Source organism: Diprion similis, chromosome 13 (genome assembly GCF_021155765.1).
Source record: "Diprion similis isolate iyDipSimi1 chromosome 13, iyDipSimi1.1, whole genome shotgun sequence".
In the NCBI taxonomy this organism is placed as follows: domain Eukaryota; kingdom Metazoa; phylum Arthropoda; class Insecta; order Hymenoptera; family Diprionidae; genus Diprion; species Diprion similis.
In genome coordinates this window covers 10552379-10565898 of record NC_060117.1, presented here as the reverse complement: position 1 = coordinate 10565898, position 13520 = coordinate 10552379, and the positions used below count along the sequence as shown (strand labels likewise).

Below are 13520 nucleotides of genomic sequence, written 5' to 3'. Positions count from 1 at the left end.
AACCTGGTGCCCCAATGATTCGGCAACCCGCGATGCAATCTGCAGCTTACCAAAGCTATCGCGAAATTTTGTTGGGCGCCTGGCGTGATAAACACGCCTCGAATCTTTACCTTCGCAATTCCCCGGCTATCCTTCTTTATGCCAGGTAGCTCAGTACCGCGGAGAGGGGGTGGGTAGTTTTGCGGAGAGAAAGAACGGACACTCGACACGATACAGAATTTAACAAAATGAAATAAAATAATATATCCAAAAAAAAATTCGAAGCGATACAAAACAAAAGGAGAAAGAAACAGATACTCAATTCGCCTCCCGCGATTCCACAAACAAAATAGAAAGAAAATCAAATCTTAACTAGACCCTAAATCTACGTGCGATAGTCGCGTTCCTCGTCTCAACGAGATCGACAAAACAAAATTCAAAATACAGAAAATCGAAAACGATACGAACACGCTACTCGTGATCGTCCTTCCCTTAATTATAAATATCGGCGCTATTCGCCAAACCCTAACAGAATTATCGCGCTAATCGCAAAACATACCCTACAAGTACTCGACAGTAATTCTTACTTAACAACTTAAATCGAAGCGATTAATCGCGACGCATCCAAAACTTCACTATCTTCCGAAACAAATCAAACAAGGAAACTAGAAATAATAACCCAGCCAAACAGAGCGCTCACACTTAGCGATACGCGACCTACACGAGAGGTGACACTTTCTGAACACGCGAACGCGACTTGACTCTGTGCAGCGGAATTTGGGCTGCTCGCAAATAACGAAACGAATGACTCTACTCAACATGTACAATAGCCAAAATTGACTCGATACGTTATCGCAAAGAAAAAAAAATCAAGCTCCGGCCACCAACCAAGGAAATCGGCAAACGAATTTTGAGTATTGTTTGACGCAATTCAACATGGCCAACCGTTACCCGGTGCGCCGACCTAAACCGTTCTCGAAATTTGTCCGCAAAGAAGCAATAGCGCTTACCGCAATAAATCCAGACCAGAAAAATCTCCGTCACGATAATTGGACAATAGTCCCGTCCTCCGCGAATTCCAAAATTTTAACACCAATCGCTCAACTCTCTCAATCACCCAAAAAACTATCTTTACAAAATTTTCGCAGCCTTCGCTAGATTCAGCACCAGGACGCAAGTGTCCTGCTCCGTCACGCCGAGCCAAAAATTCAAACCGAGGCGTTGTCGTTTCCGAAATTTGACGAATCTTATTGGGTATCGAATTACGCGACTCTTAAATTCTAGCTTATCGCTAACGTAGGTTTCCGCTGTCGCGGCTCGCAGATTGGTCGTTGGACTCTCCGAGGTTCAGTCCTCGTCAGTGGCGTAGAGACAGCACGATCGTTGGCATGATGGTGTATCGCGAGGAAGGCAGGCTACGGTTCGCTGGCCAACAGCGGGAAGCTCGTCCGCCTTAGTTTCCCTCGCGGCAGAGCTCGGCGTTGGCGCTCCCTCCGTAGCCTCGTGTGAGACCCTTCGCTCGCGGTGTATCCTCCGTTGAGGTCTCTCTTTACGGCCGGTTCCACACTCTCGAATTCGTCGTCTATCTCCCTGGTTGGTGTCGCAAATACTCAAAACAAAATTAAACAAAAATACCCTGTAATACTCCATTCGCTAGCCTGTAAAGGGTCCCCTCTCAATTTTTCGGATGCGTGACCCTTGTCCTGGCGCTCTTTACGAATTAGATAATCATTCTTGTCGCGAAATCCCTTGTTAGAGTCCCGTCTAAGGTTCGGGGAGCCACTTGTAACGAGCATCAAAAAAAATGCCACGTTACAGTGAATATACCCGTTTGAGCCCTTGAAAAATCTGATAAATAACAATTGTTTTGAAATTATTAGGAATTATAATTTGGAAGATTTGATTGTAAAATTAAAAGACACCTTGCCAATTTTTAAGGTTCTAGCCGGTATTATCCCTCACAAGTATTATGTATTGTGACGTGGCGGGTCTACCAGCCCGTCACCGACCCGCACCTCCCCACTCCCAGGCGGCCGCGGGAATCGCTCCTAGGGAGCAGGGGAGAGTCCTGCCGCGCCGAATTACCGAACAACCAGAGTTAGCTTTAATGCTTTTGTCATTCCCCCGCAAAATTCTCTGAGGTGACCGACACTGCTGCCGCTGCCGACGCCGTCCGAAAACCACACTGTGTTGCCGTCGCCGGAAATCGGAGGGATGACTGGACGACCGGCGCGGAGTTCGAAGCCCCGAACCCAGTAGTCGCGGTTGCTTGCGTGAACATCGATGCCGCCAAAGACATCTTGCTGCTGCCGCCCAGGGGTCGAGTTGCCTCCACCTGAGTCCCCGTTAAGCCCGGCCTTGCCACCCGGTACCCGAAAACAACAGGACTCAGCCTCCCCCTGGGTACCCCGATGCCGGAAAGACGCTTCCGCCTTCGAACGGACCTTCCTCGCAACTCGCAGCACAGCGCGGCGAACAGACCGGCTGCCTAGGCTCCCACCGGTCTCTTGCCAAAATTCGCCTACCAACCCCCCCCCCCCACCCCCCACCCCCCACTCCTCTAGCGCCGCCGCGGGATCGCGAGCATCGAGAGCGGGCGGCCACCTCACTCTCCCCTGCGCTGTGAACCAGTCGACCCGCGTGTAGAAATTTCGCACCGTTCCGAGTTTTTTTTTTGCTTCATGCGAGCTTTTGCGTTTTGTTTTCTTGCTTCTTTTTGCGCCTCCTTGTGTTTCCTTTCTCCGGGGGATTCGTGCCGTTCTTGTTGTGGAAGCCGGAGCTGTGTGCCGCTTCGTAAAAAGGTAGGCTGACGCTTCCCTGAATCTCGCTGGCCGTGGCTTATCACCGGCCTCAGGGCATTTTTTCCTTTGCAACAGGTTGCCGGCCGGCTTCGGTGAGCCATTTTGAGTCAAAGCCCGCGAGCCTCGTGGTAGCTGAGCTTCTCTGTTTGATTGTGCTTTTAATCTTAATTGCTATTCTGTTTGATTATTATTGTAAGATACTCTGGTTGTTCATTCGGTGATTTTTTGCCGTCTAAGATTAACGAATAATTTGTATCAGATCGAGTACCGTGCCGCTTCCCGGCCGCGTACTAAGTACGTAAAGCGAGAGAGAGAGAGAATCTGTGAGTGAGTGTGTGCGCCCATACCGTTGTTGCCGAGCATAACTACCACCGTCAAGCAGCGACAGGCGACCGTGCCGATACATTATAGAGACAAGCGAAAAAGGATTATCTTATATTTGTGAGAACGTTAAACTGCTAGCGAATTTGCTTTGGAATTGTTTTGTGTTGTTATGAGTTCTGAAATCGTTAACGAATTGGCTTAGCTACGAATCTGTAATTGTACGTGAGATTGAACTGTTAACGAATTTACTCCGTTTATTATTCGCTTAGCTTCGTCGCTTGCCACTCACTGCTTCTAGCTTATATCGCTCGATTTTGCCGTATTATATTTAATTGTTTAATTTTGTTGCGATGTTATGTTCTATTTTTATTCTTATTTGAATTGTATCTAAGCGCACCGCCACCGATAAGACCGTTCACCGTGTAAATCTTTTATTTTTGTGCCTTCTGCCTTGCCGTAACGGTTTTCTCTGTTAATAAATGCTGGTAATTACATCTACAATCATTTGATTGTCATCTATACTACAGTGGAACCTCGCTAACTCGAATCTCAGGGGCAGAGCTAATTTCTTCGAGTAAGAGAGGTTTCGTCTCATCGGAGTTTTCGAGTTATGGAGGGTGACAAAAACAATATTCGACTTATAGAGGCTCGTGGAAATTCGCCAAATATATATATATATATATATATATCGTGGAGATATGTATTCTTTATTTTAGGACGTACAGTAATGTTCATCGATGCATGCACTGTGGCTAACTTTATTTTTTCAACTTTTGTTTCTTTTCTACTCGTATTTTATGTGTCCATGGCTGGTGAAACAGTCGACAGGAGAAGTGGGAGAAACCACGCGACAGCCTCTCGGCGCTGTCATCCATATAACCTCTAAGATCGCGAGGGCACGAATAACCTCTTTCACAAAGTGCATAAGCCGTCAATTTAAGACTCGACGAATATATAAATATGATAAAATTAAATAATTATACTTAAAATGACGGCTTATGCACTTTGTGAAAGAGGTTATTCGTGCCCTCGCGATCTTAGAGGTTATATGGATGACAGCGCCGAGAGGCTGTCGTCATGGTTTCTCCCATTTCTCCTGTGCACTGTTTCACCGGCCACAGGCACATAAAATACGAGTAGAAAAGAAACAAAAGTTGAAAAAATAAAGTTAGCTACAGTGCATGCATCGATGAACATTACTGTACATATCTACAAGTTATACAAAATGTAACATATTTTTATAAAAATTCTTCACACACAAGCAATAGTACGGTACTTATACACAGTTTCAATAATTATATACTCTGTACACACATGGTAGGTTATGGTTGTTTACTCACAATCAGGTACAGGGTTTTGGAAAAAATCTGTTACTTTACTCTGCTTTAACTTATGCTGACAGTCAATTGCATTTTCAACCGCGAACAGAGCTGCGAATACGTTATCATCAATGTTAATAGATTTTTCTATAAAATTTCGAACCGTGATAAAAGCAGTCTTGGCCTGCTTAAGTGACACTGGTGGTTCAGCAACAATAGGTTCCTCGTCATTCTCGTCTTCGTCCACATCATTTTCATTTGTATCTTTGCTGACTCAATCAATAATGTCCGAGTTTGTCATTGATCCGGTAACAGCAACCTCGTCGTCAAAATTTACGAAATCTTCAAATTTTACATTTTCGGCGTTAGAATGGGTAAAAACTTCAGACCAATTTGCTTCGATGTCGTCGTTTAAAACAGGCTCCGGTTCTACTTCAAGATCATCTTCAGCTTGTGAGCAAAATCCACATGTCTTGAAACAATTTTCGATTGTCTTCTTAGTCACGTTTCTCCACGATTCATCTGCCATTCGCATTGCCTGTAGGATATCGATGGAGGTTTTTTTCCCATCTTCTATGTCCGATACAATCTGTCTTACAACTTCTTTTCTGTACAGGGTTTTGAAATTTTTAATAATCCCTTGATCCAAAGGTTGCAGTTTTGATGTAGTGTTGGGTGGCAGAAATTGTACTTTCACGCACTGGAGCGACGCAGGAATGATATTATGCGCCGTACAATTGTTCATGAATAAAAAAATCTTACGCTTGGCTTTTTTCATTTGATTGTCAATCTTGATTAGCCACTCTTTGAATAATTCTGCGTTCATCCAAGCCTTTTTATTGGCAGTGTAGTCCATAGGAAAGGAATTGCAACCCGCAAAACACCGTGGCTTTTTGGATTTTCCAATGAATGGAGGCTTGAGTTTGTCGGTTCCTGTCATATTCGCTGCTAATAACAGAGTGACTCGTTCCTTGCTATGTTTACCTCCGCGACATTTTTCATTTTTGAACGTTAATGTCTTGTCAGGAAGGCATTTGTAGAAGAGTGCAGTATCATCCGCATTGAACACATCCTGTGGTTCATAATCTTTTAACAAAAGTTTTAATTTGGTTTTCCACTCACTGCAAACGTCATCGTTCACACTGGCACTCTCACCGCACAATTTTCGAAAAGCAATATTGTGTCTCTTTTTTAATTTTTGCAGCCATCCATTGCTGGCCCTAAAATTTTCGTGACCCAGCGATTTCGCAAATGCCTCGGCTTTTTCTTTTAAAATTGGTCCCCCCACACTAACATTCTGGTCTCTACACTGTTTGAACCATTTAATCAAACATTCTTCAAGATCAGGAAATTCAGTAGCCTTATTTCTCTTTCGATCCAAGTTATCGGCAGAGATCTTTTGCATAAGGTCAACTTCATTTTTCAAAATCGTGGAAAGTGTACTGGTGGGAATTCCAAATTCTTCAGCAATGTCTTTTTTCGTTTTTGAACCAGTCTTCACTATTTCAATCATCCTAATCTTTTCACCGATACTTAAAGATTTAAGTTTACGTTTGGAAGTCATTTCGAGACCGTACTGTGATCCGAAAACACTCGTCTATGTGACTAACAAGCATTAGCTCATGGGATGCAGGTTGTGACATGTGTTCTTTATGTCAGTGCATGAAGAGCTTCGAGCTGTAGAGGTCAGGGTATTGGAACTTCGAGTTACAGAGGTATACTTTGACTTATAGAGGTCGGGTATCTTTAAACTCTACTTACAGAGGCAACATAATGGACTTTGATGCGTTCAGAAAACTTCGATATTCTCTGTTTTTTCATCGAAGTGTAGAGGTTTTTGCAAGGGAACTGACTAAATCTCCGACATATAGAGGTTTTCGAATTATAGAGGTTTGAGTTAGCGAGGTTCGACTGTATATCACTTTCGCGCCCACGTTCCCCTCACCGCTAGCTTGTCGGCTGTTTTTTTTTTTTTTGCTTGCCTGCTCTCGTTATAGTTTTGCTTTTGGGATTCAGCCGTTGTGAATTTGGTTCGCCGTTCGAGTCGGCGAACGACTGCTATTGTCGAGGTCATTTTGAAACTGATAAGAGTACAGTCTCTTACGGCTCTCTCGAGCCTGGCGCCCAACATCCGTTCTGCAGTGCCGTTAATTACTATTCCATCTTTCTGCTGCCGTGTTGGAGAACGCCATTTCTGTAAACGAGCCTCTGTGCCGACCCCGCTTTCCCCCGGGTAAAGCAAAAAGCACGTTACTGTATGTACAGTTATAATTGCTAACTACTCAGTTACAAGTAATCCAAACTGTTTTTGATAGCATCTCGCTTCAAATCACCACGTCTTTTGAGCATATTTCCTGAGTCATGGTACACGCCAATGTCGTCGTTTCGTTCGTTATCATCAACAGATTTGTCTAGAACATCATCATTGTCAATGCACAGGTTGTGCAAGACGCAACATGATAAACCATAATAAATTTGGTAATTTTATCAACTGAATGTAATTCCAATTGCAAAAGTTGTCTGAATCGACCTTCCCAAATTCCAAATGTATTTTCAATTAGGACTCGCGTTGCTGACATTTGTTATTAAATTTCGCATCGTTCGTTGTTAAGCCTCCATGACCTTTGTATGGTGTGAGAAGCCACTCCCGCAATGGGTAAGCACCGTCCCTTAATACATGGTATTTTTTTGTACATATCATTGGCAGGGTGTCACTGATATCGGAAAGTTTGTCAACTGTGGAATCGTGTATTTTTCCACGGGAAAAAAACACTTACCAGAGGAATGAAAGAACATGATTTTCCACTGAAATTGAAGTAGCGAGTGCATGTGCATGTGCGGTTTTTGGATAATATTGCGAGTTCTCGTACATATCAATCACTTTATATGCATTCTCCCGACTCATTCGAAAATGATCGTTGAACTGATGAATAATTTTTTATTATTTTCATTGATTATTGATCTAGAAAAATGTACTATTCACTCACCTCTTTATCGGTTAATTTATACACTACATCTTGAATAGAATTTTGGATTTTGGGCTTAATAAGAGTCCCCTGAGCCATATTCAAATAAGTCGATAATTTATCTTCGTCATCCTGAGGAAGACGCTGATAAATCTATAAATTGTAAATCTTTGCTTTATATTATTCATCATTTTTGCACAGTTTTATTTCACTTGCACTCGACACCGAGTCCCAGTGAAGGTGTCAATTTTATAGCACTCACTTCAAAAGTGCGCGCTAATATCCTAAGATAAACGCGCGGCTTGCTCGCGGTACGCACTCAATACTGCCGGTGCCGTCAAGAGAAAAACGCTATTAAATTGTAGTGGCTGTTGCTTATTTCCTTGATTTTGTCTTGTTTGAATGATTCTCTGATACCGCTGAATAGCAGCGCCTTAGTTATGCTCGAGTAGAATATCTTTGATTACCTTGTTTTACTTGAATTTCTTATTTATTGTTTTCAGTAGTGAGTGATAACTTAATTAGCTTATAAAGTCTTTAATTTGGTCTCCTATTCCGTTTCTTGCTATCTGATCTCTATTCTCTCTTTAGCTTTGTTTATAATTCCTCAATATCTTTCATGTGATTTCTTGATAGTTTTCTGATTTGATTATGAGTTGGTTTATTGCCGAATATCTTTGAGTAGTTATTATCGTCAGCGTACCGCGTGCGTGATCCTATATCGCTGCGCGGTATAGCCGTCGTTCTCTTTTGACATCGGAGTATTGTGCCATACTGAAAACACTTTTTTCACTGCTTTCTTTGATAATACCGCTGTGACGTAGTTTGTCGGTAGATCTTTTAGTTCGTAATATATCGCATTATAATATTTCTCCTTTGTAATACCCGTTCTTGATATGTAAAGAATATCTAGATCTCGTTTATTTCTACTATATCTTACCGTGCCGCATATATCGCAAGCTAAAACCTACGTATTTCTTTAATTTCTATTATAATACCTGCTTCATATTATCCCGTCGTATATTTGATTTTCTATAGCTTCGCTTTAACTATTGGATTATTTGATTTACTTGCATTTCCTGCTTCTCATAATCAGTTATAATATTTATCGCTTTCTTTATTAACTGTAATACTTCTTGTTCTGTTTATAATTGTAGAATTGTTGCCTTCTTTATCAATTCTCGTACCTTACAGTTGTTTTTACCTACAAATTGCTTCGATTATTACTGTGACTTTACTATTCTCGGCTCCCGGCACCTCTTACCGGGTAAGGGGTATAAGTTAAGCGCTGACCGAACGGGTCTCCAGGTGGCGGATAGGAGGATGGCCAGGGAAGACCTCACGTACCCGTGCTCGGGACCGGGATGCCGGCTGGCAACTGGCCCACGAGACGGGGGTTGGTGACGCCCTGGCTAGCTGGGGCTATACGGGACCCGGCCGGCGTAAAAACCTGCCCAGGGGAACTAAGGCCCCGGCCGCGGACCAACTCCCCAAGCCAAGGTGGAAGCCATCGCGCCGAGGGCTAGATGGTACTGGGGTTACAGTGTCGTGAACGATGCCCTTGGGGTACCGGGCGCCCCCCTATTGTATCAGCCTTACCCCCACACGGCATGCTCTGTGGGGGTAGACAGTTTCTTCCTGCACACCCGTGCGACAAGCAAGGACCATCAAGATATGAACCGAAAATAACCCAACGAGGGGGTCTCCACGGAGACCAGCTTGTCGGAGACGCAAACCATCGTCGAGAAGGCAGGGTCGCGGGCGGACGAGGAGGCTTTAGTCTCCTTGACACACCGTGCCCTGGCGGTCTCGACGATGGCCACTGGGGCTGGGGAGGTGGAAGGACTGGCGCAGTCCGGGACCACCGCACCCCTAGCAACAGCCACCGGTGGCAGAGTTCGCGGCAGTGGCACGTCGAGGAGGAGGGCAAAGAAGGCCAGATTGACTCTCGGAACCTCCTCAGAGATGAACCCTAGGGGAGAACCGCCCACTACACCAGCGCACCCCGGGACGGGTTGCCCTGTTTCAGGGCAGCTGATACCGAGGCGCGACATGAAGATAGCCGGGCGCCGCCCGAGGGAACAAGCCTGAAAAGGCCCAGGCCCTCGGACAGTACGCCACCGAAAGTACTCTCGGCCCCCAACAGGGGCCAAGAGGAGCCGAAACCCAAGAGCTACGAAGAGGCGGCTAGGGGATGCCAGAGGGCGATCATCGCCCCCACGGACTACCCCGAGGCCACTCTTAGCTCTCAGTAGAGCGACCTAGCGGTGCGGGCGCTCGAAAAGGCGCTGGACTCCATCCCGGAAGGGGAGGAGGTCCCGCGGTTCGAACGGAGCCAGCATGACCAGGGAGTTCTGTGGGTCTTGTGCTCGGATGAGGGGGCGCTAACCTGGCTACGCTAGACAGTCCCTTCCTTGGCGCCTTGGGCGGGGGCTTCTCTCTAAGTTTTGGAAGGGAAGCAACTGCCCAGGCTCACGAAGTTGATGGTCTTCATCCCCGGGATACCGGTGGAAACGGAGACCATCATTAGGAGGTTGAAGCGCCAAAACGCCGGTCTTCAGACCCACCTTTGGAGGGTCTGGGACGGGAAGGACGGACCCGCGTCCGTCCATCTGGCGTTAGGTGTTGACGCCGAGTCGAGGGACGTGCTGAGGAAGGGGGAAATCGTGACATACTTCGGCCTGGGGTGTATCTCCTTTGAGGAGGGCCGCCCGGGGACGGATGAGGGACCGGGAAACCCCTCCACAGCAGAAGGAAGTAAGGAGGTCGGGGCAGCGACACGGGGGAGCGCACCGGGACTGGCAACGATAGCGCTCCCCGCCAACCCCCCCGGGCTGCTGCCTCGACAGGAGGCGGTACCCATCGGGTGCGGGGACCGGGGATTCACACCCCACGGTCCAGCGCACGAGGGGCACCACCAGAGGGAGCAGGAGTAGGGTCTGCGCCGTAAGACCCAGGGGTTGTCCCCCTAGGGCCCACGAGGTTCAGCAAAGCTGGGCTGGAGAGTGAACAGGCAAGGTCACAAAAGACACTGTCGAGTGCGCTCCCTGAACCAGTAGAATAGCCGCAGGGCACCAGCCAGCTGGGGACCCTGCGGGCAGGGGGGAAAGGGGGACTCGATAAAGAGACACCCTCACACACACCCCAAAAACAGCGAGGTTTGACCTCCGACGGATCAATGTCCGCGAGGAGGATCAAGTTTTCGCAAATTAACTTGCAACACTGCAAAGCGGCTTCGGGTATTCATAGCCGAAGCCTGGCGGTGGAGCAAACAGACATATCAGTCATTCAAGAACCATGGATTAACAAGGGACTTGTTTCAGGACTAGACAGGAAGATCGGCGTGTTGGTGTGCGAGGAAGGCGCGGCAGGACCCGGTCCGAGGGCAGCGGTCTTCATCAGCAACAAACATCAGGCGCTGAGGCTCAGCCAGTTCTGCAGCAGAGACCTAGCAACAGCCTCGATCAAGCTCAAAAGGGAGAGGGGCGGAACAATCGACATAGTCGTCTGCTCCGACTTTCTCCCATACGACTCCAGGGAACTACCTCCCACGGAAGAACTAAAAAAGGTGATCAGGTACTGCACCGACAAGGGATTGCACCTCGTAGTGGGCTGCGACGCCAACTCGCACCACACGATTTGGGGCAGTTCCAATACCAACAGGAGGGACGAAGCGTTGCTGGAATACCTCTCATCAGCTGGGTTCGAGATCCTAAATAAAGGATCGAGACCAACTTGCATCACCTCTCCACTAGACAGGAAGTGATCGATCTCACGCTCTGCAACCCCAAGCTCCTGAACCTCATCAGCAACTGGCGGGTGCAGAACGAGGATACACTCTCAGACCACAGGCGCATCACGTTCTCCCTCGCAGCGGCAGGTGAGCTGGAACCGACGGGTATGCGCGGAAATCCCAGGGCCACAGACTAGCTCTTCTATAAGCAGGAACTCGACTTGAGGCTCCAGGGACCCTGTAATCGCCTGAGTAGTGCTAACGAGGTGGAGAGTGAAGTGATACATCTGCAATCCTCCATCAACCAAGCCTTCGAGGCAGCATGCCCCGTAAGGCCCAAGATAAACAGGCCCAAGGTCCATTGGTGAAACAGAGAGCTGAGCAAACTCAGGGCGAGCTCCCGTAAACTTCTAAACCGGGCCCTTAAAACCACCAGGACACGGACTGGGTAACCTACAAGGCTGCCCAGAAAGAGTACATAAGCCTCATCGAGAGATCAAAGACGGAAGCCTGGAGGGGATTCTGCAACGAGACCGAAACCCTACCCTTAGCGGCCAAGCTTCGCAGAGTATTCTCATCAGGTCCGCCAACCAGACTGGACTGCCTCATGCTGCCGGACGGCAGCATGGCAGATTGTCAGTCGGACATACTTACCGGCATGCTAGAGGTCCATTTTCCAGGGTTCAAGCCCACAAGTCAGGAACCGTATCGACAGGCCGGCCCGACCAGGCGCGAGCCAGGGGATTGGAAATCTGCAAGGGAAATAGTAACAACAGCTAGGATTAGATGGGCCATCGACACCTTTGATAGGTTCAAAAGCCCGAGGACGGTCGGGATTTTCCCAGCCCTCCTACAGGAAGATGGCGAGGTCCTAATCCCTAGACTAAACAAGATCTTCAGAGCGTGCCTAGTGCTACGCTACATACCTACGAGCTGGAGAGAGGTCAGGGTAGTCTTCATTTCCAAAACGGGAAGGAGCTGCTACGACCGTGCCAAATCGTACAGACCGATAAGCCTTACATCGTTCTTGCTAAAAACGCTGGAACGCCTCGTGGACAGATTCATGAGGGATCGAGCTCTAGCCGCAAACCCCCTTTCGGGGGCGCAGCACGCCTACCAAGCTGGTAGGTCGACAGAGACGGTAGTCCACCACCTGGTAAGGGAGGTGGAGGGGCCACTCCACCGGAAAAAAACCGTGCCAAGCGTATTTATGGACATCGAAGGGGCGTTTGACAACACCTTCTTCGACGCAATTTGTGAGGCTGCCTCAAAGTTTGGCATAAGTACTGTGCTGGTCGACTAGATCAGGCAGATGCTACAGACCAGGACTGTCACCGCCAAGCTCGGAGGTACCGAAGCAAGCGTCCGGGTCGGCAAGGGCTGCCCACAGGGGGGCATCCTCTTCCTCCTGCTGTGGACCCTGGTCGTGGACGGGTTGCTGACGGGGCTCGACAAGCTGAAGGTGACAGCGGTGGGTTCGCTGACGACGTGGCCCTGATCGCCGCCGGCGACCACCTTTCATCACTGACAAGCAAGATGCAAAAGGTACTAGACTTTGTACAGAACTGGTGCACATCTCAAGGACTGAGCATCAATCCTAGTAAGACCGAGATGGTACTGTTCACTAGGAAGTGCAAACTCCGGATGGGACACGTCAAGATCTTCGGATTGAGGCTAACCCTGTCCGCCGAGGTACGCTACCTAGGAGTCATCTTAGACCCCAAACTTACATGGAAGGCCCACATCGAACACCAGGCACGAAAGGCTGAGGCCACTTACTGGGCCTGCAAAAGGATGGTGGGCCAAACCTGGGCACTACAAGCACGGATAGTCCGATGGATATTTACGGCCATCATACTGCCTCAAATCACCTATGCCTCGCTCGGATGGTGGCCTGCAATGAGCAAGACTACTTTCCGAAAGGCATACGACCGCGTCTACAGGATGGCGATCCTAGGCATTACGGGGCCCTTCGGACTACCCCAACAATTGCTATGGGGGCCCTCCTAGACCTACCGCCCCCACACATGTCAGTGGAGGAGGAGGCCTGGAGGACAGCGCTACGCCTGAGGCACTTAGGGCTCTGGAAGCGCACCGGTTTGAGACACACCGTGACTATACTAAGCCGGGAGGGGGCACCGCGGACAGCTCTCGAACGGAGCGGGGACCACTGCCCCAGCAGATTCCAGTTCATCCACGAATTCAGGGTTATGTACCCAACCAGAGAGGTCTGGGACCGAAGTGAACATAGCCCCCCAATATATGCCAAATCAAAAAAAAAAAATCTGCCAACGTTTGTCCTTCGTTTGCCAATGTTTGCCATATTTTTATTTTCGTTCGCCCTTTCCTAAATCAGAAGTTATGCGATTTCGGAAATTAACTTTACGGAGGTGGCCCC

At 48.0% G+C, this 13520-nt stretch overlaps 1 protein-coding gene across 1 annotated transcript; it reads right to left on the bottom strand.

Moving 5' to 3' along the window:
* Positions 1–3306: 3306 nt before the first annotated feature.
* LOC124413858 (tigger transposable element-derived protein 6-like) lies at positions 3307–5987 on the bottom strand. The gene is made up of 4 exons (XM_046894645.1): positions 4813–5987; positions 4445–4692; positions 3524–3586; positions 3307–3314 (listed from the first exon to the last, which is right to left on the bottom strand). Exons 1-4 carry the CDS (start codon positions 5985–5987, stop codon positions 3307–3309), a joined length of 1494 nt encoding a protein of 497 aa, XP_046750601.1.
* Positions 5988–13520: the final 7533 nt, after the last annotated feature.

Bases quoted from the DNA above. Each gene is read 5' to 3' on its own strand.
- LOC124413858 (XM_046894645.1), bottom strand. From the start codon at position 5,987: ATGACTTCCAAACGTAAACTTAAATCTTTAAGTATCGGTGAAAAGATT. The intron at 4,693-4,812 runs GTCTGAAGTTTT...TGATTGAGTCAG, and splicing joins GACGACATCGAAGCAAATTG to CAAAGATACAAATGAAAATG. The intron at 3,587-4,444 runs GTGAGTAAACAA...TGTAATTACCAG, and splicing joins CCAAAACCCTGTACCTGATT to CATTTATTAACAGAGAAAAC.